General features: G+C 53.5%; 1 protein-coding gene across 1 annotated transcript; it reads right to left on the bottom strand.

Annotated features, from left to right (window-relative positions):
• Window positions 1–56: 56 nt before the first annotated feature.
• Window positions 57–23,383, bottom strand: hivep2a (HIVEP zinc finger 2a). Its single transcript, XM_088361232.1, has 15 exons — window positions 22,971–23,383; window positions 19,952–20,004; window positions 8,133–9,297; window positions 6,395–8,073; window positions 6,077–6,325; window positions 5,862–6,018; window positions 5,728–5,797; window positions 4,259–5,657; window positions 4,039–4,187; window positions 3,345–3,520; window positions 3,166–3,267; window positions 2,446–3,091; window positions 2,231–2,342; window positions 1,965–2,078; window positions 57–1,813 (listed from the first exon to the last, which is right to left on the bottom strand). The coding sequence occupies exons 3-15, from the start codon at window positions 9,085–9,087 to the stop codon at window positions 1,316–1,318; spliced, it is 6,306 nt and encodes a 2,101-aa protein (XP_088217358.1). The 5' UTR covers window positions 9,088–9,297; window positions 19,952–20,004; window positions 22,971–23,383; the 3' UTR covers window positions 57–1,315.
• Between the last annotated feature and the right edge of the window lie 770 nt (window positions 23,384–24,153).

Genomic DNA, 24,153 nt, shown 5'->3' with positions numbered 1-24,153 from the left:
CGGGGGAGCGCTCGGAAATATTCTCGCCCAGGGAGTAATTCAGTGTAGAACGCACACAACTTTTTAAATTTCCATTTATTTGAAAACAGCAACTGATGTTCGTGTGCTTCATCGTACACACACGCACACGCATTTGTGAGAGTATTGGGATATCTACCAGCACGACACCGAACCTTCTTTTCATAAGCGCGTCACGTCTACACACTCACCTGGCCTGCGCCAGGTAGAAAGACATTAGAAAAAAAAAAAGAAAAAAAAGAAAGACGCGCACACACGCACGCACGCACGCTTTCATACAAATGCATATTGTCGTCATTCAGAGACTTGGAATGACGTCAATAATAAATAATAAAAAAAATATTTTTGAATACAAAAAAAACTACTCGCACACTCTTCATGTACACGACATGTATGTATATGTATATATGTACATTTAACGCTTGTTTTTGCGGATTCAAGCTAGTTTTGAAAGAAAGACGTTTGTTTTAAAAGTCAGACATACACAAGGAGAGGGAGGGACAGTTGAATTTGGGAAAATATTTGTAAAATGATTACAAGAAAAAGAAGCAGAAGGGCAGCGAGAAAATGTACAAGCCAAAAGGACTCAAGGCAAATGTATGGTTATGTTTCGATTATAGATTGAATCGATGAAGGCTAAATATTGTTGACATATGTTCAGGTTATGAATATGTATCACTGATGTCAGCAATAAAAGTATGTGTGACAGAAAAAGGCAGCCACCACAGAAATCAAAATGTACAATTTATCAAACATAGGAACAATATTCATCATCATAAATAGCATTATTCAATTGTTGTTGCTGTTGCTGTACAGCAAAAAAAAGCCTTTTCACTCCTATAAAAATATGTTTTAGTGCAACCGTACATCAGAAGAATTTGTCACTTCACATCGCTTGTCCAGACTGGGAGGTGGCCATCAGAAAAGGAGGAGGGGGGCGGGGCTTGAAGTTGATCAGGTGACTGCTGAAACGAGCACAAGCAGCCAGCAAAGGCACACGGGGCGGATTATTATTATTATTTTTATTTTCAGCATTATTATTGTTGTTCTTATAAAGTACCACTTGACTGCCTTGAAGCTGGCCGGCCCCCCACAACTGCACGCAGCAACGCACCTTTTACAAAATGTTTAAATAACATCTCCCAACGTCAATTGAGTGTGCTACTATGTGTCTGTTTGCATGTGTGTATGCCCATGTGTGTGTTGATGTTTTTGTATGTGCTTGTGCATGTGTAATTCCAGAAAGAAAGCGAGTAAATTGTGCAAAAAATTGAGTTGTGGTCATTTGTTTGCACGTCTACGAGCCGTCCGGCCTGCTCTGTGTGCTTTGCGAGGCGTCTGCGGGTGTCCGTGGCGAGGGGCAACGCGGGGGGGCGCTAAAGTGCTGAGCCCCAGGTGGCACCGGAGAGGGCGGCGAGCGCCCAGGTTGTCCTTCCTCCGCCAAGGAAGCAGAGTGCGGCGGCCCCCCAACGCGCTCCCGCCCCGCTGGCCTCCCGTCGCCGTGTTCGTCGGGGTCGATGCGCAACGAGGCGATGGCTTTGGTGCACGTTCGGATGCTCTCCTCTTGTTCCCTGACGACCTCCGCCACAAGGGGGGGAGACCCCGATGACGCCCCGACTACTCTTTCCAAAGCGGCGGAGGCCTCCAGGCTTTCGACGTCCTCCGAGGAGCGCGGCGGAAGGCGAGATGCGGCCTGCTGCGCCCCTTGCTGGCCCAGCGGTGCGCTGAGTGACGTGGGCACAGCGTGGACCATCTGGATCCCGCCGATGGGAATCATCGGGAACGGAGACCGCACCTGACGCAAAAATAAAACATAGCGCACGGTATTTCTCACATCACACACAAAAAAAACGGCAAATGGAATTAAATATGGGAAATTCAATCAAATATATATTTTTTAATATTTCTTGGAAAAAATAAATGTAAAATAGTCACACATGAAGTACCTGCAGTTGTGAATGGAGAGGGAGGTGACTGAATAGGACCTGATGGGGTGGGCTGGATTGGTTACCACGGTTACCAGGATGCTCTAGCCCCCCTGGAGAACCTGGAACACATTCCTGAAATAAAAACAACAATTTCAGTTGGGTTCCATATGAATGAGAAAACGTCCTTTTATGCTGACTAGCCACAGGAGGGCGCTATAGGGCAGCTTTGAGAGGGACGTACATTGGAGAGTTGAAGCTACAAGGCCATCTCCGGCTGGACTTACCGTGTCCATTTCGGCACCGGCGGTCCTGCGAGGTCCTCGAGGGCCCAAGTCCGCCTGACTCAGCAGCCCGGCGAGTTGAGCCGATCTCAGGCCTCGTGAGCCGCCCTGTTGACTGCAAGACGACAACAACAACACGCAACAAAGACGTTCAGTACACAAAGGAGGAAAAAAAGCCACATGGCACCTACTAATTTCCAGATTGTGACTGTTCTGACCTATGCAGGAGGAGGTGCTGATGAAGTCCACGACGAGGCGAGTGCGACCGTATCATGGCCTTGTGGCGCCCTCGTGGCGACAGGTCTCGCTTCCCGGGAGAGGTGGGGCGCGGCAAGGGGGCGAGCAGTGACATGTGCCCCCTCCTGGGGGACAGCTCGCGCCGACAAAGCCCCGCGTCCCGTTTGGGCGACAGGTGGCGCAGCGGCGACGCGTCCCGCCGAGGCGAGAGGTACTGGCGGCTTGACGGTGACGAGCAAGGCGAGACGGGGGACGGGCAGCCCGAGTAGTCCGCCCTGGGCGAGGAGAGGCGGGAAGATGGCGAGGGGAAATCTTGCGAGAGGTCTTGGTCCATGGGGGGTGGCGGCGGCGGGTGCTCCGGCGCCCCCTGCGGCGTGATGCAGATGCTAGGGAGGGTGGTGAAGTACCCGAAGAGTGGCGGGGAGGGCTGCGGGGCGCCCGTCGCCACGGCGACGCCGTACGGGCTGGCCGAGCGGGACAAGGTCCTGGGCGTGGAGTCCCCGTCGCAGTCGTCGTCCTCGTCGTCTTCGTCGTCCACCTCGTCGCCGTCTTCCTCCGAGTCGTCGGCGTCGGAGAACTGATGCTCCGTCGTGGCCTTGCGTCGTACGCCGGCTTCCTCGCCGACGTCTGCGAGAAGCAAACGCTGTCAACTTGAGGGGCAAAAAAAATGCGAATGACGGGAGCGCTCAAATTGAGCTCACCGGCGTCGTCGGCCTCGCCGTCGTCCACCAAAGACGTGGACACGCCCAACTCCAGACACTTCTTCAGGTGAGCTTTTGATTTCATGTGCTTGGTCAGATTACCTGCACACACGGATTCGTGTAAGCGAAACGACCGACATTTGAGCGGCGAGACGAATTTGTGAGACGAAAAGGTCCACCTTTGGTCTTGAAGGCAAAGTTGCAGAACTTGCAGACGTAGGGCCGCACGTCGGTGTGCGTGCGGATGTGCTTCTTCAGCATGCTGGGCTTCTTGCAGCGGATGCCGCACTCCTCGCAGATGTACTTGCCCCGACCTCGCCCGCGCACGTACACGTAGTCCTCGTTGGACTTGTACCTGCACGGGAATAATAAAAAAGGTTACAGTCAGCAATACAAGCTAAAGTTTTCCGAAACTTATTAAAAGCTGTCCGGCAGGCAGCAGGTCGTGCATCACGGAGGGGAAATTTCCGTCCCTTGTCGGAACACTGGAGAACGTCCAGAATGTTCCGACGGCGTCTGACTCACCGAGACACTTCCCGTCCCGTTTGTCCGGCTGGCAGGTAACGCCGGCCAGATGAACTTAGCGCGAGGAGCTACAAAGTTTTGGACTCGAGCGCAAACCGAGGTGGGAACGGATCTCGGCCGTAAAGCGAGGTACCCCCCCGTGAGATGGAGACACTCGTGAGAAAAAGCTCACGAGGAAAAGAACAATAGAGAGCCAGCTGTCTTTGTCTTTAGCAGACGTCTGTCTCTGTGGCTGACTCAAAGAAGGAGCTGGAAAAGTGCAAGTGTCGCTTTCAGCAGATGTCTTTCAAGTTCACTCACGAGTCATTCGGGGCTCCAGATGGCTTCCTGTTCTAAATTCGAACGTACCCGCCTTCGAAGATTTTGATGCGAGTCGGCTCGGCGGTGCCGCCGCCGCGTTTGATCGACACGTCCTTCTCCGCGTGTTCCTCTTTCGGACGATCCTTCATCTTCCTTCCAAAATGGCTGACGTCCACCGGCATCAGCTCCGGTTTTAGCTACGGGAAAACAAAGCGCGTCATTCTCCGTTGAGCTCCTCGCGTGAGAAGAGTCGACTTTGCCAGCGTACCTGATCAAACCTGAGCTTCCAAGCCACGGACGACACCAGCTTCCCCGAACTCGGCGGCGACGTGGCGGCCGTGGCGTACAGGAGGTCGGTGCTCCTCCGCTGTTTGGACCTGAGCAGGGCCAGCGCCGCCTTGGTGCTGAGGTTGAGAGGGTTGGGATTGTAGGAGCTGACGCACCAGGAGCTGTAGATGGAGCTCCGGGGCTCGGCCTGAGCGCTGTTGGGTTTGGTGTAGTTGAGGAAACACCAGCTGACCCGGCTGTTGGTGCGCAGGCTCGGGAACTGGAAAAAGTGCTGAGTCTCGGACGCGTCGGCGAGCAGCAGAGTCCGTCCCGTCCCTCGGGAAAGTCCCGGACTCTGGTGGACGGCCAACTGAACCAGCAGGTTGGCCGCCGGGACTCGACCGGGCTGCTCGATGGCATCTTCTGCGTCGTTGGAGGAGACGGCGGTGCGGGACTCATCCACGTCGAGCTCCTCGGGCGAGTCTCGGCCGCACGACCACGCGGGTGAGGAGTCCGTGACGATCTGGAGAGGAGGGGTGAAGCTTTCCTGCCGAGGAACATGGGGCCGGTGGTGGGCAGAAGAACGCACGGGAATGGGGACGGAAGCGGGCCCCTCCTCGAGCCCGCCGCTCGTGTCGGCGCCACTCAGCTCCACGGCGCTCAACTCCTTCACCATCTGCCCAAACATCCTCTCCTCCTTCACCCGCTTCTGCTGCTTGGTCTCGATAAAGAGCTCCACGGAACTGGTGGGGGAGAGCATCCTCTTGCCGCCTCCCAGGCCAGAGCCCGAGGCGTCCGTGGTGGACACGGTACCCGACGTTAGCGACAGAGGAATTCCCGTGTTGGGCCCGCACGCTGAAGGCTTCCAATGAGGGGGGCGCAGCATTGATCCGTCCGTCTGTCCCAGGAAGTGCGCCAGGTTGAATCCCGCTCCGTTTGGACCTCCATCGTCGCCAACTGAACCTCTCTTCGGACCGTGAGCTAGCATCTGGCTAACGCTGGTGTACATCAAGCTAGCGTACGTCGGCACGTGAGTTTGTATGCGCACGGGAACCAGTAAAGGTAGAGAGCCCGCGTGGTTCTGGGTGGCGGCAAACATGGGTTGGATCTGCTGCGGCGTCCCTGCCGTGTTGTCGGAGGAGAGGGAGGCCACCGGGTTTTGCTCTTGGTCCGGTTTTCCATCTTGGAGCAGCTGCTTCCCCGATAAACTATTAGGAGGTCGGTTCTGGAACTTGTGGAGGCTCAGCCGTTGTCTGGAAGTCTGATTGACCTCCTGACTCCAGAACAGAGCCGACTGCTGGTAAGAGAGGAATTGGGGAGCGCTGGGATGCTGTTGGATGACCTCCAGATGTTCTCCCTCGGACGAGGAGCCTTGCGTCTGCAGGCGATGCTGCATCGACCTGATACCAAGCAAAGGCGAAATTGTATTCTCAACAGAACCGGCAGTCCGCCCGCCCGGGATGGTCTTACCTGTAGTGAGGTTCTTCCTGCAGGCTGTCCTCGCTGATACTGTGCTGGAGAACGTGCTGCTGATGAGCTCCTATGACAGAACCAGCGACTTAACTCCCATGCTGCTGGAGATGAACCGCATCGCCACAACTTACCCCCAAGTCTTTGGGTTCTGCCGGCCACGTTGCTGCTTCTCTGTGGGGGTCCGGTCAGGCCAAGCCACGCCCCTTGCTCCACACTCTCCTGCTTGATTGACAGTTCATATCCTCCTGATTCCTGGGCCACAGCCTCCGGGTAGACACTCAGGGAAGCCTGTAGAGGAGAAGATGAGGAACCGAGCTCTCAACGACGCGCTGGACGTTTCCGTTACCTGTCGGACGAGGAATCCTCGTCGGCGCTCCTTCATGGCCGAAGCGCTGGTGTAGAGCTCCCCCTGTCTGGACGACGACAAGCTGCCGTAGTCGAAGGACTTGCTCCGCATTTCGGGCACCTCCGAGGGCAGCGTGTACGGCGCCTGCTCCGACGACGACCTCCTCATCTCCCTCTGCTGCCGAGCGCTGCCGGGCACCGTCAGGAACTCGGATGCTTTAGCTCCGCCTCCGCCGGGAACCGCGTCCTCCTGTGGGGGGGGTCAAAACAAAAACCAATTGATGCCTGTTTTGAATTTGCCGGGCTTAGCGCTGGCTACCTGTTTGGTGGGCGAGGCTAGCTTGAGGCCTTCGTCTCTGTCCAAGGATGAAGAGTGCGAGAGGTTGCTCTCCTGACTGGGGCTACGGGACAAGCTGGTGCAGGTGGACTCAAAACTGGACTCTCCGGATGAATGCTCCATGTCGGCCAGGCGCAGCCGCTTCTTCTTGGGCGGCAGCTTCTCCGAGGGCATCTGGGAGAGGGTGTCGCTCCTCTGCGGCAGCTGGAACTCCTCGGCCGGCTGCTTCTCCGACTCCTTGGCCACGGGCGCTTCGGCGTCCTTCTCGTCCGTGACCCTGATCTCGGGAACTTGGATGTTGGGCTGGCGGACCAGTTTGTGCGAGACGTGGTAAGGCGTCCCGGGCGACGACGAGACGGAGGCCAAGTCGCCGTCGCTCTGCGGCTGCCGATCCATACTCTCGCTTCTCGTCGGGCCCGACTCCGGACTCAAAGCGTCTTCGAAGATATCCGAGTCGGACTGTTCCGAGTACTGGCTGGACGGGGCCGAGGGATGATACGGGGACTGCTCGAAGGACTCGGACTTGTCGAAGGAATTGGGTCGGCTGAGGGAGTTGGTGTGCTGGATGACGGAGATGACGTTTGCGGCCGCTTTCCTGCAGTCGGCGTCGGTAAACAGAGCCACGTCCTCGGAGCAGACGCTGGCGCAGGTGTCGAAGCTGTCCGACTGGCTCTGAAGTGAACCTTTGCCCGTGGGGGTGCCTCTGGACCCGTCCAGGCTGACGTAGTCTCCGGACATCTCCACGGAACCGCTGCAGCTGCTGTCGCCGTGGTCGGGGCTGTCGTCCTCGTCCCCGACGCTCTTCTTCCGCCTTTTTCTGGTGGCCATTTCCGCCATGCTGACTTTGGGCTCGGCCGGAGCGCGTTCGCTCAGCTTCTTGGCCAAGTTCTTGGCAGAACCCTCGGGGTCTCCCGTGTGGGCTTCGTGGGCTAAAAGTTCGATGGCCGCCTGCCGCTGGAGTCGACGGAGTCCCGGCTGGTAAAGAACATCGTCCGACGTGATCATCTCGTCGAAGGAGTGGCTGCCTCGAATCCCCGGGGGGACGCTGAGGTTTTCGGGAGAAGACGTCGGCATGGAGTTGCTCCTGATGAGAGGCCCGGAATCCGAAGGAGGTTCCAGAAGTCCTGAGCCGCTCTGACCGGGTGCGGCTGGATAAAGTTTGATGTCTCTGGACATGCCGCCTTCCCCCCGTAAACAGACGTGATCTTCAGAGATCTTGGCGACCGTGACAAATTGCCTGGACCTGGAGTTGGGTTGGTAGTACCAAGTCCGACCGAACATGATCTCCTCGTACGTTTTCACGTTGGTATTGGGAGGGCTGACCTGCTGCTCGGCGCTCTCGGAACGCGAAAAGTAGCCCGAGTCGGTGCTGCCTTTGCTGTGAGGACTGAGCAGGTTGAGCGACTGCGTGGTGCCGCCGTCCCAATCCAGACCTTTCTTGTCGTTGGCTCTCAGAGCCAAACGCGGTTTGAGCGAAGGGCCGTCGTCCAGGGAACGCCCTCGTCTCCCGGCCAGCGACGTCATGGCGTGGTGGGAACCTTGGATGTCCTGGAAGGGCGGACACTCCGTCCCTCGGGACTTGGGGACGATCAAGATAGGCACTTTGATGGAGCCCGCCGGCAGCTCCTCGGCCGAATCTGCGTACGCCGGTTCTGCGCCACCTGCACGAGAGCATGGATGAGAACATTCGTTCCGGATGAGTCCAGTTAGTTGAGCTTACCTGGACTCTTGTCGGCCTCAAAGGCGATCCGCGTGATGGGCTGGTCCTTGTCCGCCAGGACGGTGGCGTCTTCCACACCTTCCTCATCCGTGTCGGTGCTCTGCTCGCCGTCAGAGTGGACCTCCACGTCGCCCCCGGAGGACGCCCGGTCCACGTCGCCGCCGCCGCCGCCGCCGCGGGAAACGGCCAGGTCGGAGAAAGGGACCAGTCCGGCCTTGATGGCGTGAGCGTGGGATTTGCGATGCTTGTAAAGGTTGCTCTTGGTTTTGAAGGAGAAGCCGCAGGGCACGCACGGGTACGGCCGCTCCCCCGTGTGCGAGCGGATGTGCTTCTTCAGGACGCTGGGCTTGGCGCAGGCCCGGCCGCAGTAGTAGCAAATGTACTTTCCGGGCTTTTTGGCCTTTGGCTCCTTTTTGCCGTAAGCCTCGTCCCCCGGGTCGGGGCCCGTTTGGGAATACGTCACAAAGGAGCTGGGTAAACTTGGAGATTTTTGTCGGGGGAAGCGCCCCCCCGCCGCCCTGGCTCGGTGGGAGTGGGCGTGACCCGGGTGTCCCACGGGGTAGAGTTCGTCTGACGGCAACTGGCCGGCGAAGGGCCAGGCGTGCGCCTCCAGTCCCGGTTGGGGTTTGGCTCCTGAGTGGAAACGTTCCGTCTGTGGATGCTGAGGGTAGGGCGGGCCCAGTTGGTAGGAGTAGCCCCCCGGGAAGCCCTGCGAAAGGGGCCCCTGGGGGTCTTGAGATGGCAGCGGGCCTCCCACGGCCCCCGCCGACGAAGCTCCGGATAGAAGCTTCCCGGCGTAGTTGCGTTGGGGCGCCGAAGTCTCCCGGTGCCTCGCCGCCGCCGGCGGGTCGGCAAAAGTGCTCCGTTTGGCGCCGGCCGAGGGCTCCGACGCCCACTTCCTTTGCAGAGGCATCTTCTCCCGGGCCGGGTCCTTATTGGACTCGTGATCTTCCATTTGTGAGCAGCGGGAAGGAGGCGGGAGAAGCGCGGCGGGGCACACCACTTCCTCAACGTCCGTCGGCCATCTTGGCCCGACGTTGAATGCTGCCCATTGGCGGAAATGCGTCAAGTGTACAAGATAACGTCAGACGTCTCTTCCTATGTTGGTTCATTTGAAGCTCTTGCAGACGAGGATCCGCTCGCTTGCTCGTTCGCTCGCTAGCACCTGTGACACACACACGCAACAAAAACCACGTGATGAGGTTTGTCGTTTTTGAGCCAGTGCTGCAAAGTTGTTGTCGTCAAGAGCAACCTTCTCGGCAAATGCGAGCGACTCGCTTTGCTTTATTTGGACTTTTTTTTTTTTTTTTTTTTCACACCCATCTGCGCTTCTGCCTGTTCCGCCACTCGGCCCGCTCGCCCCTCCCCCCTGCGCTCTGTGACTCACTTGTGCACAGCATACCCACGCTGTTCCTAAAAAGACACAAAAGGCCGATATAAATAGCTGAGAGGAAGTGACGCGGGAGTATCATCGTGGGCGTGAACAAGTTGAAGAGCACTGATCAGCATCTTCTTTGGAGAAAGCTGATATTGCAGGACATATTTTCATAACAATGATGAAGGCAGCGGGCGCTATTATTAAACACTTCCTCTTTTTTAGCCCAATCCAATTGCAACAAACGAGCAGCAACTTTAACTCGACCCATGCCAGGCGGCCATTTGGAATGGAAAAACATCAGTGAGTGAAGACTTTGCGTCAAAGCTTTTTGATGGCAATCAAACGAGCCTTCGATTTCGTGTTTCGCATACTCTGCCTGTTTTTTTTTTTTTTTCTCACAGGAAATCAACATGGCGGCCGGCACGCTTGCTAACACGCAAAAATGCACACTAAACCAGAAGATTGCGAACGTCAAGCTAAATGATAGTCATCTTTTTTGCAAATCTATTTCCTGTCTTATCTCGTTGCGTGTGTGCAAGTTTTATTTTTAAATGGACGCATCAGAGCGCCACATACCAAGAGGTATGTCTGGAATTCCAGAGACACCAAAAATTGAAAATGTTTATTTATTTTTATCGTCTGCGTGGCTTGAGGCATGGGCGAGGGGTCAGCAAGCGAGAACCTCAACTGGTAACCTGAACTCAAGAGCTCATGTGGACAAATAATTCCATGGTCACCAGTCCATCGCAAAACCACACATTCTGGAGAGAAAAGCTGACACACACACACACGCACAAAAGCAGGGCTTGTGTTTCCGAGCGCGTTGTCGCACTTTGTGTGGTCAGACTGCGTTTAAATGATTAAAAGGCGTCGCTAATGCTTTCCATTCACTGATTAACTTCTTTAGATGGCAAAAAGAAAGGGGGGGGGAGCGGAGGCACGAGCCAGCGGGTGGAGAGGGGTGAGGGGTCAACGGAGAGCGGCTGGCACCGCTTTCTGGCTTGCTTCTTTTTGGCCCTCACTTATTGTTCCACTTCATGTTCCAGTTTGTTCATCTGTGTGTTTGCGCTCAAATGAGAAGAAGAAAAAAAGATTTGAGTGGGTGCACAATGAATGGGATGAACTTCACGTGAACTCGCACAAAAGCCGCACGCGGTGGTGCAGGTAAGGAAGTCGACGACACTCCTGGATATTTTTGGAGGACAAATGTGTGTGTGGGAGGTAAGCAGCTCAGTGTGTAGTGCACGAGCGGGCGCGCGTGTGTGGGAGTCGGAAGTCGTCTGTGTGCCAAGGTCACCGTTGCCAAGCGCTTGTTCTAAAAGCTTCCGTTGCGCCATTTAAAAAAATTCGCCTCCATCGCTGAAATTTCAGCTCAGAAGAAAAGTTCTGGAGAGACACGCCGAGTCCATATAGGGAGAAAGAGCGGGAGAAAAATGCGCTGCTGAGACGCCAGGCGGATTATGCAAGCGCACACAAATGTGCCTTGTTTTCACTTCATAATGTTCCAGGCTGCTACAACGCGTGTGCGAGATTGTGTTCTTGTTGTCCTGCCAGCTTTGACTGAGTACACACACGCACAAAGGTACACAGTCGGAAACACGAGTGACACGGCAGCGATTGAGCTTTTTCCATGTTCGTGATGATGTTGTGTGTAATGTGTTGCACGCGCACAACATCTGTCACTTAGGAGAGGTGTGTGTGTGTGTGTGTGTGTGTGTGTGTGTTTCTGAGCTGAGGTGAGCCGAGGAGGGAAAAACAGGCGTCCTGTTGGTGTAAATTGCCAGTGGAAAAGAGAAGCCAGTCACATTTTCCACAGAGCTGCTGGGCCCAGCCTTGAAACTATTACACACACACACAATGTGTGTGTGCGCGTGGCTTCATTAGATTTTCCACAACAGTGTGCAGAATCCTCCAGGAAGCACGATGGACACAGGGGAGGGCGCGCTTGTTTTGCGGACGCCAAAGAGTGGCCGAGCGGATTTGCTGACATCGGACCCAAAAGAAATGTCCAAGCGCTCGCTAATCAATACAAGATTTTCCGTTGACTTTTACGGCCTTTGGTCATGTGGTGTCCAAGTTCTTGGAGGAGTTCTTTGGGACGTCCAAGTGCTACTTTTGTTAATTTGCTGGAGAAGTAAAAAAGGAAGCGTTCCTTGAGAGGACAGCGAAAAGAAAAAAAAGAAAGGTCGGGAGGAGCTTGATGGGAAGCAGCGAGCGTCCCAGACGTCCAATGACATCATCACGCCCGGGCAGCGAGAAAAATGAGGACTGCTGTGATTTTCCAGCCGTAAACACGTGGAGATGTTTGGCTGGCTCCATGTGGGGCGGGGGGGGGTAGGGGGCACTTCTCTTCATGTCATGCCTTGAAGCTTGGAACTAAAGGTCCTTCCTCTCCGCTCACCTCCTTTGCGTTTCGGAGGCCGCGTTGCCCGCCGTTGCATCACGGCCCGGCATGACGTTTCTCATCGCCGTCGTCCAAAAGGAGATGAAGCTCCCGACTTGCATCCGCCAGACATTTTCCAGCGGTGACAAAACGTGACAGCTGTCGGAGACGCTCGACAGTGTGTGTGTGTGTGTGTGTGTACTTTAGTCTGTGGAGGCAGCAGGTGAATGACTACTGTACACACACACACACACACACACACACGTCTCACCCACTCAGTGCTAATATCTCCCTCCTCTCACATCCGACAAGCAGCAGGTAGGTAGGAGGTGTGTGTGTGTGTGTGTGTGTTCCTGAGTGCATGTGACTAACATGCAGCAGTGAAAAGCGTCTAACTTAAAAGATGAAACATGTTCGCAAGGTGTCGTCGCCGCTCGTCCAATTTGCTTCATTTCCACGTCACTAAATCACATCTGACTTTTCCATTCCGCCGCCTCCTAAATTTCTCTTTTTGGGCCCATCAATCTTTTTTTTTTTGCTTGGCGACCATTCCTCACCTTCCGGCTTTCTTGAATTAATCACGGCGCTCGCTCGTTAAGCCACCTCCGCGCGGTTAATTCATCAGCGCCGCGCCTTAATGAACGCTCTCAAATTGCTCAACCTGTTTGGATCTTAATTAGTCGCTTGGCCGGCGGGCCCGACAGGACCATTAGGTGGGACGAGGCCGCCGCCGCCGCCGCACCACCCGCCGCTCTAATGGGACCGCTCAAATATTTATTAGCATATTTATAGGCCGGGTTTCGAGGTTGGGAGACAGGTCGGGCGCGGGTGGGGTTCGAACCGGGAACCCGCGACGCTCACCACCAGATAAATGAAATATTCTCATGAAAAATGGAGCATGAAATATGATGGCCAAATTACAATCAGCAGCAGAAGGAAATTTAAAAGCTGAGCGCCTGGAGGGAAACTCAAGATGGATGGTCAAAAAAGGCGGGCTGGCTAGCTAGCATGTTAGCGAGCGAGCGAGCGAGATGATGATGGTGTGAAAAGAATTTCAACAGAGCGCAGGATGACAAGCGCATGACATCATCGACAATGTCGCGTTGGAGGCCGCGCCGGGGGAAGTCGAGAATGAGGAGGATGAAGATGAGCCAGCCAGCCAGAAAAGAAAAGAGAAGAGAAGCAAAGAAGGAAGCAGGTCAAAGTCAAGTTAGAGTTGAGGGACTGGGCGGACCCAGATGGGAAACACATGCCGTCACACGTATGTGATGACCTCTTGACAGCAGATGGAGAGATGACACACACGCACGCACGCACACACACAATCTGTCACGCAGCATATTTCCAACGCTCGGCATGCCGACGAGAGCGGATCGACTCCATTTTGTCATTTTCAAGTCGGTATCCGAAGGGCGGGGTGACGGCGCTCACCGTGGCGACCGACCGCGTCCTCCCAGCAGTGACAAAAAAGTCAAAGCCGTTGTGCAAGGCGCTCCAACTTTTGACTCGTACGTGAGTCAGCGCGGCCATTCTGGTAAAAAGGAGGACGGCCGGCCTGATGGGAAATGCGTTGACGCACGCACGCACGCACACACGCAGGTGTTTTGCGAGGCGCTTACATAGATGGAACATGACAAGTGTCTTATCTTCAACAAACATCATCACACTAACATTGGGGGGGGATGAAATATGGAGCTCAAGCAAAAGTATTGGGACACCCACAGGAAGTCAACACTTGTAAAAAATTACATATGTGGCAAACTCCAGCAAGTCAAGAAAATGACCAGCTTGGTAATGAGTCGAGTTCTCTGAACCTTCGCACGCACACACACACACACACACACACACACACACACATGCTGGCCTCCCAATGGCGGATTGTGTATTTTAGTCGCGTTGCGTCAAACGAACGCGAACTCATGACCGTTATGGGTCATAAATCTAAACGCCAGTTGACGACAGCCGCAGTGGACACCAGCACAAGTGGACCTCAGCCCAACATCTGCAGCTGCGCACAAATGCATGGAAGCCAATAGGAGTGAATGTGTGTGCGTGTGTGTTGTCGTGGTAGGTAAGCTCCTGAAAGACTTTATGATTTGGACCTGCTGTTTTGAAAAAAAAGCATCCAGAGCCCACTTGAGCTGTGGCAATACTTTTTCTTGTTTTACAACCGACTCGAGTTCCATTTCTGCCTGCGGTGGCTCGCTCGGCATTCAAAGCGGCTCCTGTGCAGTTGTTGTTGTTTGGAAACAACTGCAGAGAAGTTACCTGATGGTTTTGTTGGAACTTGCTGGGCATCATTGTGGGAAAGAGAAAAAAAACAAAAGCGGTTTTGTGTGGAGCATTCTTGGTGTTTACGAGCCTCGCATACTTCATGGCACCCACTAAACCCACGCCGGCCGGGGCCGAGAGACGGAAGCGAGTCATCGGGCCTTCCGCATCAGCCCAAAACGTCAAGTTTGCAAAACACACTTTGTCATCTCAACATCAATTTTGTTTTGCTGGCGGCGCTCAAGAATGCGGCCGGGCGTCGCTGGACGTGATGACGTCACGGTAACCGCGGTAACCATCAACACATCTTCTCACCATCGACCAGCACAAACGCAGATGAAGGTTTTCGAGAAGTAGGTCACCGGTGGGGGAGTTGAGAGAGGTGCCGAGGGGGAGGAGGGAGGGAGGGAGGGAGGGAGGGAGGGAGGGAGGGAGGGAGGGGGTCTTGAGTTTTAGTCCTCTCTCACACAAACACACAAACCACAGAGGAATTTCCTCGTTTCATATAAAACTGATAATGGGATGTGTCCCAGCGGGAGTGGAAAATCAGAGGTGACTTACGAGCTGCATTCCAACATGCAGTGGACACTCCCTGGACTGGCGCACACACACAAACTCACACTCATCTAGTTTTACATGAGGGAGGAGAGGGAAGGCAGCGGCCTTTGGCAAAGTGCAGTCAAGTTTCCACGTCTTGAGTGGGCTGCTAAATGCATCCCGCCTAGCCTAGCTTAGCCTCACGCTTCCCGGATCCGAGTATGTGTGTGCGCGGTCCTGGCACGGATGGCAGCACAGACGGCGCGATGGCGTGATGGCTTTCTACCTGCAGAGGGAGAGATGGACGCATGCACGGCCAGCGTGGCGTCAAAGCTGGACGGCAAGGTGATGCCGCCACCTGTCCCTCAATGTGTCTTTGTGCTTTCAATTTTAGGCTGAAACAAACACACACACACACACGAAGCAGTGCACCCACGCACATGCACACAAAACGTGCACAGCAGGGCCAAGGCCTGAGCACATTTCACTGTCTGAGAATTTGTGAATGGAAAAATGCTTTAACACACTTGGCGCTCCAATGCGACTTCCTGTGTGTGTGTGTGTGCCCACATGATCGTTTGAGTGTGTGTGTGTGTGTGTGCAATGATGGAGCCTGTCACACACTGTCAGCAATGTCTGCTGTGTCACCACGACAACAGCAGACTAGGTCACGCCCCCCACTTACACAAACACACACAGACACACACTTGCGAAAACAAACTGAAAGCTGTGGCTAGCATGGTACAGGTATAGCATCATATGCCTCCTTTCCCCCATCGCCACGGCAACAGACGTGTTGTCTCACTTCCTGTCTTTTTTTCATGTCTCACACACATGCATACACACACACACACACACTTTTCACTTCCTGTCCCCAAAAGGAGCTGTCATTCATCCACTTTGCTGCCTGTCCATGCACCTTCTCTGGCTTTCTGTTTACATGTGCTTCACCAGGCAGTGTGTGTGTGCATGTGAGTGTGTGTGTGTGTCTGCATATGTGTGTGCATGTGTGTGTGGGAGCCCTAGAGAAACACTCGTCTTGCCACAGGAGTAAAGCCCAGGCATGACGCAGAGCCAGAAATAGACAGAACGGGCCCCGTGCGAGGGGGGAATCGGCCGGAAGCCGCTCCTGGCACTTTTGCAACGACCGCTCGCTACGCACGTAAGCAAGTACAACAGGTTTGACAGAAAGATCCATCAGCATTCTAATTATTGTTTGTACTTTCTTCAACAAGATTGGCGCCTATTGTCACTCAGCGATGACAAATAAAGATTGACACCATCTGAGGGTGCGCCGCACGCTTAACATTAAAAGTGTAAACCGCCAAAGGTTAACTTGGGCAAATTGTGCTCCAGCTCGTGACGTCACAAACTAGGCCACGCCCCTTAAAGAACCACATGAATGAATGTTTTTTGGGGTTCTATACAACAGAGCATTGCAATTTATTGCAATTTTCTCTACTTGAGTCTACATCCTGAGTCGATTCGAATCCGAGTCGTGTGACTCGAGTCCCTGGCCTCTACCCGTGCACGCACGTGTGTGTGTGTGTGTGTGTGTGGGAAGCACAAACACAAAAGTTGCCGCTTGTTTGTTTGCTTTGGCGACGCCAGCGAGCGACGGCGACCACTCCGAGTCACACGCGCTACACTCTTATGCAACCGACACACACGCACACGCACAGACAGCTGTGCCTGATTCCAAGAATGTTAGCTGTCTTTTGAGTCAGTTGATTGCAAAATTTAACCCTCAACAAATTTTATGGACGATACGTCACATTTGTTTCGGAGCTTAACTCAGCATCACATTGAACGGATCACCTCGCTCGCTTGCTCTCGGCCTGCGTGTGCATGTGTGAAACTCGACACGAGATGCCGTGGAGTCTCCGGGGGTCTCCCCGGGGGGGACCTAACATGAGAGCGGCTCTTCCGAGTAATTTTAGCAGCGCGGGGGCAAGGCCGAGGCCAGCTGACGAGCGGAGACGGAAGAAGATTTGCTTTGTTTGTTTTTTTGCCGGAGGCCGACGTGAGTCAGCACGTGAAGAAGCGCCGAAGCGCATCGCCGGCCGACCGCTGCCCACAATCCAGAGCGCTGACGAGACCGACTCACGTGGTGAGTCATCTCCAAAGCGGACCGGTCTCAACGGCAACTTCTCAAACGGGCTGCCCCCCCCCCCTCAAAAATATGCAGAACAAGTGCGTGCTTGTGGCTCAATTGGACTTTTTGCCAAGTTTGTCTTTTGATTGGGAGGAACTACCACTCACCGGGAAGACCGTTTGGGAATATCCGTAACAGCCAATCCGGATCTTGAACGTGCCAGCGCTCGCTTAACTCATTAGCGCGCCGGCTTATCTCGTTAGGCCGCCATCGATCGGCCGGCCGGCGTGATCGATGCCAATGACTCGGGCGCAGTTTGTCATTACGTAACCTCGTTAGCGCAAAGTCAAAGTCATTCCGAGGTCAGGCGGGCTCCCTGTTGTGAGCTGATTTTATTTTCTCCTCGTAGGTTGTTTACTACTTTCCTAATGAATTGTGCGAGAATAAACAGGGTTTTGCTTTTTTGGGCATTTATTTTGTGGGTAATCAAGCTGACTGCGGTTTTGTGAGGACCAATAAAAAAAATGTGGTGACTGGCTGAGTCACGTTGCGCTTCCAACTGAGGAAGAAAGAAAAAAAAAGGGCACATGCATAACAAACTTGTTTTTTGGAGCCCTGCAGAAAAAACAACGTGATTTCGAGATGAAATCAAAAACTTTACAAATCCTTTTTGTGTGCCTATGAAGTGCTGCAAGAGAGAAGGAAAATACTCTGGGCGGGTGCCGCAATTCACTCAAGGTCGCTTTAGGGCTCGACCTGAGGCCCGACTATAGCTCCGCCCCTCGTGTCCGCATCATAGCAACAAAAAGCTCACCATGGGTCGCCCACCGTGCGTGCTCACCTACACTCCCCCCCCTCCCCCTTCCGCTCAGCTCCCCGGCGATGCAAACGCAAACATCCCGTCCCGCTCTCGCTACAAGACGGCAGCCGCGCCGGCCATCAAATATGCATCCAATTACGTAATCGCCGTTACGCAAGCCCACCGAAAACATCCTCAACGTGCGACAAAAAGTGGAGCCCACCACTCCACTTTCTGTGTGAGAGGTCACGTCAACATCTGTGAAGGCTTCGACTTTTGGTCTTTTCCCACGTGCCTCAATCCCAACAACACACACACGCACACACATGCACACACGTGCACGGCAAAATAAAAGGCCTTGCCTTGGCTTCGGCCTGCACCACAAAGCAAACAGGAAACCTTAAAGTGCTGACTGGTGCTCCAGACAGAGGATGAAGATAAACGCCCCAAGTGTTGACTTTGTTTATGTTGCTACTGCTACACACACACACACACACACACACTCACACAAGCCACGAGATGGGCAAATCCATCCACGCGCACGACACGATTCCGATCTGGTACTGTGATTTTGAAAACTTCTGTCTTGTTCCAGTTACAAGAAGGACTTTGCAGTCCTTTGAAGAGGACTTCTCAGAAGATATTTGCAGAGATATTTTAGGAACTTCACACTGTCTGTTGGGAATAAGACGAGATGTAGGACACACACACACAAACATACACACAGGTATGATGACACCAAAGTGTGACTAAATTAATTTGCGCTGTCAATGACTTGAGAGGAGGAAAGACAGAGCGAGACCTCACGCTGTCAACTGGCAGAAGAAAGAAGGATTTTCAGGACTTTTTTTTTTGTTTGGGGATAAAAGAGGACACGAGGAGGAGGAGGAAGAACACGAGGGATGGGAGGGGGGGGAGCGGCGTTAGCACTGACGGCTAATCCGAGTCGCAATGCCAACCAGGCCCAAGCTGCTTTTTTTTTTTTTTTTTTTTTTTAAATGGCTCCAAAAATATGTCAGCGGCATGAGATTAAGCTTAGCGGTCTGAAGATGAAAATATGACAAGCAAAAGATGCCGGAGGACATTTTGGATGACAGAAAGGTCCAATCGGCATTCGCACCAGGACCAAGGGAAGGATTGTGCTCCACGCACCTGCCGGAGCTCGCCTCGGCTCGGCTTCCCGCGTGGGGACAGGAAATGATGTCACCCAAATGACAGCTTTGCTCCCCTAAGTGACCCCTCCAAATAACAGCGTTCTTCTCTTCCTCACGTCAAGGCCCGAGCCGCCCGCCAAATTTCTGCTCTCTCCCTCCGTCTGTCCCTCTGTCATCTCGGCCAGCGAGCCGTGGCGGGGCCTCGCCACCTGTTCCCCAGCGGCGGCGAGAACCGGGAAGAGGGGGAGGCAAGCGGGCCAAAAAGCAGGAGCGAGAGGTGGAGGAAGAGAGATTTCACACAGATTTCATGCAAGGCTGACAGGAAGTGTTTGGGCTGCACAAGCCTTCATTTGCATATCAGACGGCGCGGAAGTGATGCGTGCCACCCTCAACCAAGGCACGCGCACTTTTCATACCATTTGAATGGCAGAACAAAAGCTGCAGCCGTGAACACAAAGCAGCGTGGAGGAAAAAGGAAGAAGACAAGTTGGCGCCGACTCCGCATCAAACCATGCTCCGTGTCTCTTATCTCACACCTTGCCAACCTTGCTTTTTGCCCTCCTCGTCACCTCGCCTCCTTGCCACCTTGCCTCCTCCACAGCAGCTGGACTCCTCGAGACTTCTCGCCACCTTCCGCGCCGCGGCGGAAACAGGAAGCGGACAAATTGCCGTCGTCCGGGGCAACTGTCTTGTGCCACCAGTCAAATGATGCCCATCTGTTATCTCACACGCGGACCGACGCGCAAAAGTCCCGCCCCCTGCGTGCCATTCCGTCAAGGGCACAGCTTGCAGCTGTGCTATCAAAAGCACCGTCGCCACGGCAACTAAATATACACTTGCTCCTCACCTCCTGCCGCTTTTTTTTTACAACACACTTTCTTGAGTGCCCGAGAGCGTTTGCGACCGTGCGAACGAGACGGAAAGTTTAAAAATAGAATTTCAAAACAAAAGAAAAGGATGTCAATGCAAGTGGACCGTTTGCCAAGATTGTCATGGCGACCGCTAACTTGTTAGCATCCAAATAACTGACCCCCCTCTTCAAAAAACGAATCATAAGAAAGGACGGATGGAGCAGATGGAGACATGCGGGGCGTCATGGCAACCGCGTGCAGAGTCGCTACACGCAATCGCAACGTGGCACAAAGTGACAAACGCACACGCAAACGCGCACGCAGAGTTGTGTTGAGTTGTTGTGATCCTACCTGATTGCCGTCCTGTGGTCCGGCCCAGTAAACACGCTGACAGGTTCCGCTGGCTGGAGGACACACAAACAGTCAAAATATTAGGAACTGACATTTCGCTTGCAAGCAATATTTGGGCCCTGAAAAAAAAAAAGGAGCTTGCCGTTAAAGTTGCACCAGAATTTGGAAGATTTGTCATGAAAAGGGGCCTGCTCATCAAAAGTTGAAAGAAACACACACGCACATGCGAGTATTTTTACTTCCTTCGCTGCTTGTGACCTCCCGTTTCTACAAACACTTTGTCGTCTCCCCTGACGTGCTATAAATAATAAAAAATAAATAAACACACAAGGGACATTCTGCTCTCACATCATCTTTTTGTCATTTTCAGTCCATTTGTTTTAGTTTGAAAGCCGCTGGGCTTTCTGGTGCATGTCGCCCGCTGGGACGCGACGGCTTTGATACTCCCAGAAGCTTTTCAAACATCTCGTGTGTGTGGCCACGTATGCAAATGAATCAACCTAATAAGATGACAGCAAGTACTGTAGGCAAGAACACTTCATTAGGGACACTTAACTCATTCACTGCCAACCAAGTTAATATCTTTGACGTCTATGGCACTGAATGAGTTAAGTGGATTTTTTTTCTTTTAGTATTTATACTTTAGGCCCAAATGTAATTGTGACTAAGATGGTCTCATTTGTTTTTCTTACCAAAGTCTGGTATTAGAACAGGAGTGTGCCGGCTTTATCCACTGCATGTGTGTGTGTGTGTGTGTGAATAATTCAGCCAGTGGCTCTCGGGTTCCTCTGGAGCTCGCTTACACGACGGCCAAAAGTTTGCCGCGGCACTGAGGGCCAGCGAGATGAGTTACAGTCGGCCTTTGTGGCGCGCACGCACCGCCGCCGTCGCTTGGAAAGTCTCGGGCCTGCCAACAAGTTTCCTCTTTTCTCGCTTTATGTCCCGCCGTGGCGGCTGCGTTACGAGACGCCGCCTCTCGCGCAACAATTGTCCGCTTAATGGCTCACTTACACATCATTAGCGACACTGATAAGACTTTGTGAGGCGCACAGAGGCTAAACCTCCTTAGCATAGCATAGCATAGCATAGCGCTCACGTGCGGGTGATGAGCGGATCACAAAGCAACAGTAGATATTGTGTCGTCCTCCAAGAATGCAGCAGACATTGTGCTGAATCAAAACAAGACTTTTGCAAACATCTGCTTTGACTTTGGAAAACAATGATCATCTTTTTTCTTGCTTTTCTGACGGATTCTACAGGCCAAAGCAGCAAATTCTGCAATCTGAAATCATATGCGCATTTTCCATAAAGAGAAGGATAGAAAGAAAAATCATTCGATGCACTGAGTGATTAATGGAGAAAAAAAAATCAAACAGTTTTCAAGGTCGAAGAAATGCTGCCACTTGGACAAAACACACTTTTGCGTCATCAAAGTGCTTGTTGCGCAAGAAAGGACGGACGTCAAACGGCAGCGGCAGGTCGGCGAAACGTCGGCCGCCTTACCAGGCCATCTGCGATTTGGAGCCAAGCACAAAGGCCGTCATTAGTGGCTGCCGCAATTGGCCGTTCATACCTCACTTCCATTTTCTGCGCTTCTCATTGTTCTGCTTTCAAATTTGCGCTGACCTCAAAAATGGGATGGGACTAAAAAAAAAAAAAAAAAAGAAAGAAATAAAATACCACCCAGATTCCTCATTGATGATTTTTCACTGGAACGGCTGTGTATATAAAAAAAAGAAAAGGAAAAAAAAGCCTGCTTGTCTCATCTTAATTGGGGCTGGGCCGTAAATCCTCCGCTCCCGTGTTTGCACAGTGAAATCATTGCGCTGTGGGTATATTTGCACTCTTTCAACAGTTAGCTGCATGCCTTCCAACAAGATCTTTTCCCTTTGTTTGCTACTTATGCTCTTCATTGAAGAATTAATCATGTCTGTGCTAAAGGAGATGTGCGAAGAAGCATTTTGTTCTTCAAGCTCACACGTGTCTTCAAGAGGGGACTTTGCAAGTACAAAACAAAACTTTTTGTTATTTGCCAAAACCGTCAGAGTGGAACATTAGTCAAAATGTTGTTGTTTTTTAGGGGGGGGGGGGGGGGGGGGCGCCATTATTGGCCCTGTAATTTGATTTAGAAGATAAACCACTACGCCCGAGGATAAACAACCAACAAACAGCAGTGAGTTCACAGAAAGCGAACATGACCGACAGCATCACTGACTGCTGGATACGACATTTCATCACCAAGATCAATGACAGAGCCAAAACACAAATAAAAGCAAATATAATTGGCATTTGCATCATTCCTGGGCAGCTGAGTAACGTCCATACTGCAGTTTTCGGCATAAATGTGTTCAAAAAGTATCAAGAAAGACTCGAGCGCCGCAAGGACGCGGCGGCCGTCCGTCTGAGTCTCCCCAGCTGGGGCCCTTCTCTCAACGGCAACACGTCATGGAACATTCCCGGAACCAGCCAGCGCAGCGCACCACCCACCTACCCACCCACCAGCCTGGCTGCCTCAGACGCTCTCTCGCAGAGGAAACAAACAGTACACAGTTGCAAAGTCACCACCGATAGTCAAGCCTTTTGCCGACGCAGACCCACGAAAAGTGCACACAATCACGCCACAAGCGAGGGCGCCCCAAAAGGTCACGGGAAGTCCAACAACACCAACCCACATCCGTCAAACGAGTGGCAAACCAACCATCAGTGTCGAGCGGCTGTCAAGTGGCCGCCGATCGGGGCCCGTCTCCCGGCTCGGCTTCCGGGCTCAGCCCAGCGGAGCCAGGGAGCCAGCCGGCCTGTGCGGCGGCGGCCGACCACCCGCGCTCGGCCGTGCAAATTCCTCGGTCTGTTACGCAACGCCGCTAATCTGCATGCAGGGCAACGCGTGCCCGGGGTATTCCCCACTGCACGCACCGCTGTGAACTCGCCTGCCCCGAACGGCTCGCCCGAGGAGGAAGCCTCCCTCCGACGCGGCCGGGAGTCCGGAGGGGAATTCGGCGGAGGGGAAGGCGGCTCTTACCTGCCGGGAGCGGGGATGACAACAAGCCGCCGCGGTGACGCGAAGTCCCTTCCGGAGCTTGACACCTCTCGGCTCGCCTGCTGGACCTCCGGAAGTCGGACGACGGAAATACAGACGGAAGGCGGCGGCGTTGGCGGCGAGGAATCCACGGAAGAGCCGCGCGAGGGAAAGTTGCGCGTTAAAACGGAAGAAATCCTCCCGACCGGATTTCTGGTGCCGGAGCTCCGCCGCCGCAGTCAGCCACACGGCGAATGCGAGCGTGTGCGTGCGTCAGAGTGAAATCCGGAGACACACACGCACGCACGCAGGCAGGCAGGCAGGCGTGCACGATCACGCGCACACGGGGTTATTCCAAGCGCCACTTCCCAGAATAGCAGCAGCGGCGAGAGGGAGTGACAGATAGACACACTTCGTGCGTGCACCCGCACGTACGTGTGCGTGGGCGTGTTTGTGTGTGCGTGTGGAGTTGTCGTGCGCGCGCGCGTGTGACGTCGTCGGATCCCCCAGCGCGCAACCAGGGCAGAGCGAAGGGAGGGGAGGGGAGAGGAGAGGAGGGGAGGGGAGGAAGGGGGAGCACTGGCCGAGGACGACGCTCTGTCTGCCGGCTTAGAGAGAGCAGGATTCCCCGGTCACCTCTGGAGCAACCTGTCTGCCTGACTCAACTGTCTGCCTGCCTGCCTGCCTCACTGAGCGACTTGCTTCCTGTGTCTTGGCCGGTCCAATCCAGATGCATTTATGAAGCAAAACTCCAGGCTGGCTCAAGTGCCATATTATCTTTTGGGATGTAACACTAACATTCGAGTCACAAAACAATTTGCACACGCCGTTGTGCTACTGACAAGTGCATTTTTCAAATCCTGAAAAATGATTTATGTGAAGGCGGAACAAATTAGGCAGCAAAAAATCTCACACTCACCAATAAAAAGACATGATGAATGCATTTGGAGGTTGGACCATGAGAATTCGGACCATCTCCCCAGTTGCCTTGTCCAAGTGGGTGTGGCTTGCCAGAAGATCACCTAGCAACAAACACAATATGTTACCTGAAAGATCATTTTAATTCTGTGTGGGTTTTTTTTTTTAGGGGGGGCGGGGGTGCAGTATTGCTCCAGTTAAGTTTAAGCAGCCAGGGCAAAGTCGTGTGTCTTACATACAAAATTGTTCCACCAACGTGACTTTAGTG

The sequence above is a fragment of the Syngnathus floridae genome, chromosome 19, assembly GCF_059516105.1.
Source record: "Syngnathus floridae isolate MCC-2025c chromosome 19, RoL_Sflo_1.0, whole genome shotgun sequence".
NCBI lineage: Eukaryota > Metazoa > Chordata > Actinopteri > Syngnathiformes > Syngnathidae > Syngnathus > Syngnathus floridae.
This window is presented reverse-complemented; position numbering and strand designations above follow the sequence as displayed.

What these genes read in the sequence shown, in the direction of transcription:
- hivep2a (XM_088361232.1), bottom strand. Translation starts at nt 9,087, where the DNA reads ATGGAAGATCACGAGTCCAATAAGGACCCGGCCCGGGAGAAGATGCCT. An exon ending in TAGCCTCGCCCACCAAACAG is followed by an intron (nt 6,326 to 6,394) that starts GTAGCCAGCGCT and finishes CCCCCCCCACAG; the next exon opens with GAGGACGCGGTTCCCGGCGG. An exon ending in CCGGTGCCGAAATGGACACG is followed by an intron (nt 2,079 to 2,230) that starts GTAAGTCCAGCC and finishes TTTTTATTTCAG; the next exon opens with GAATGTGTTCCAGGTTCTCC.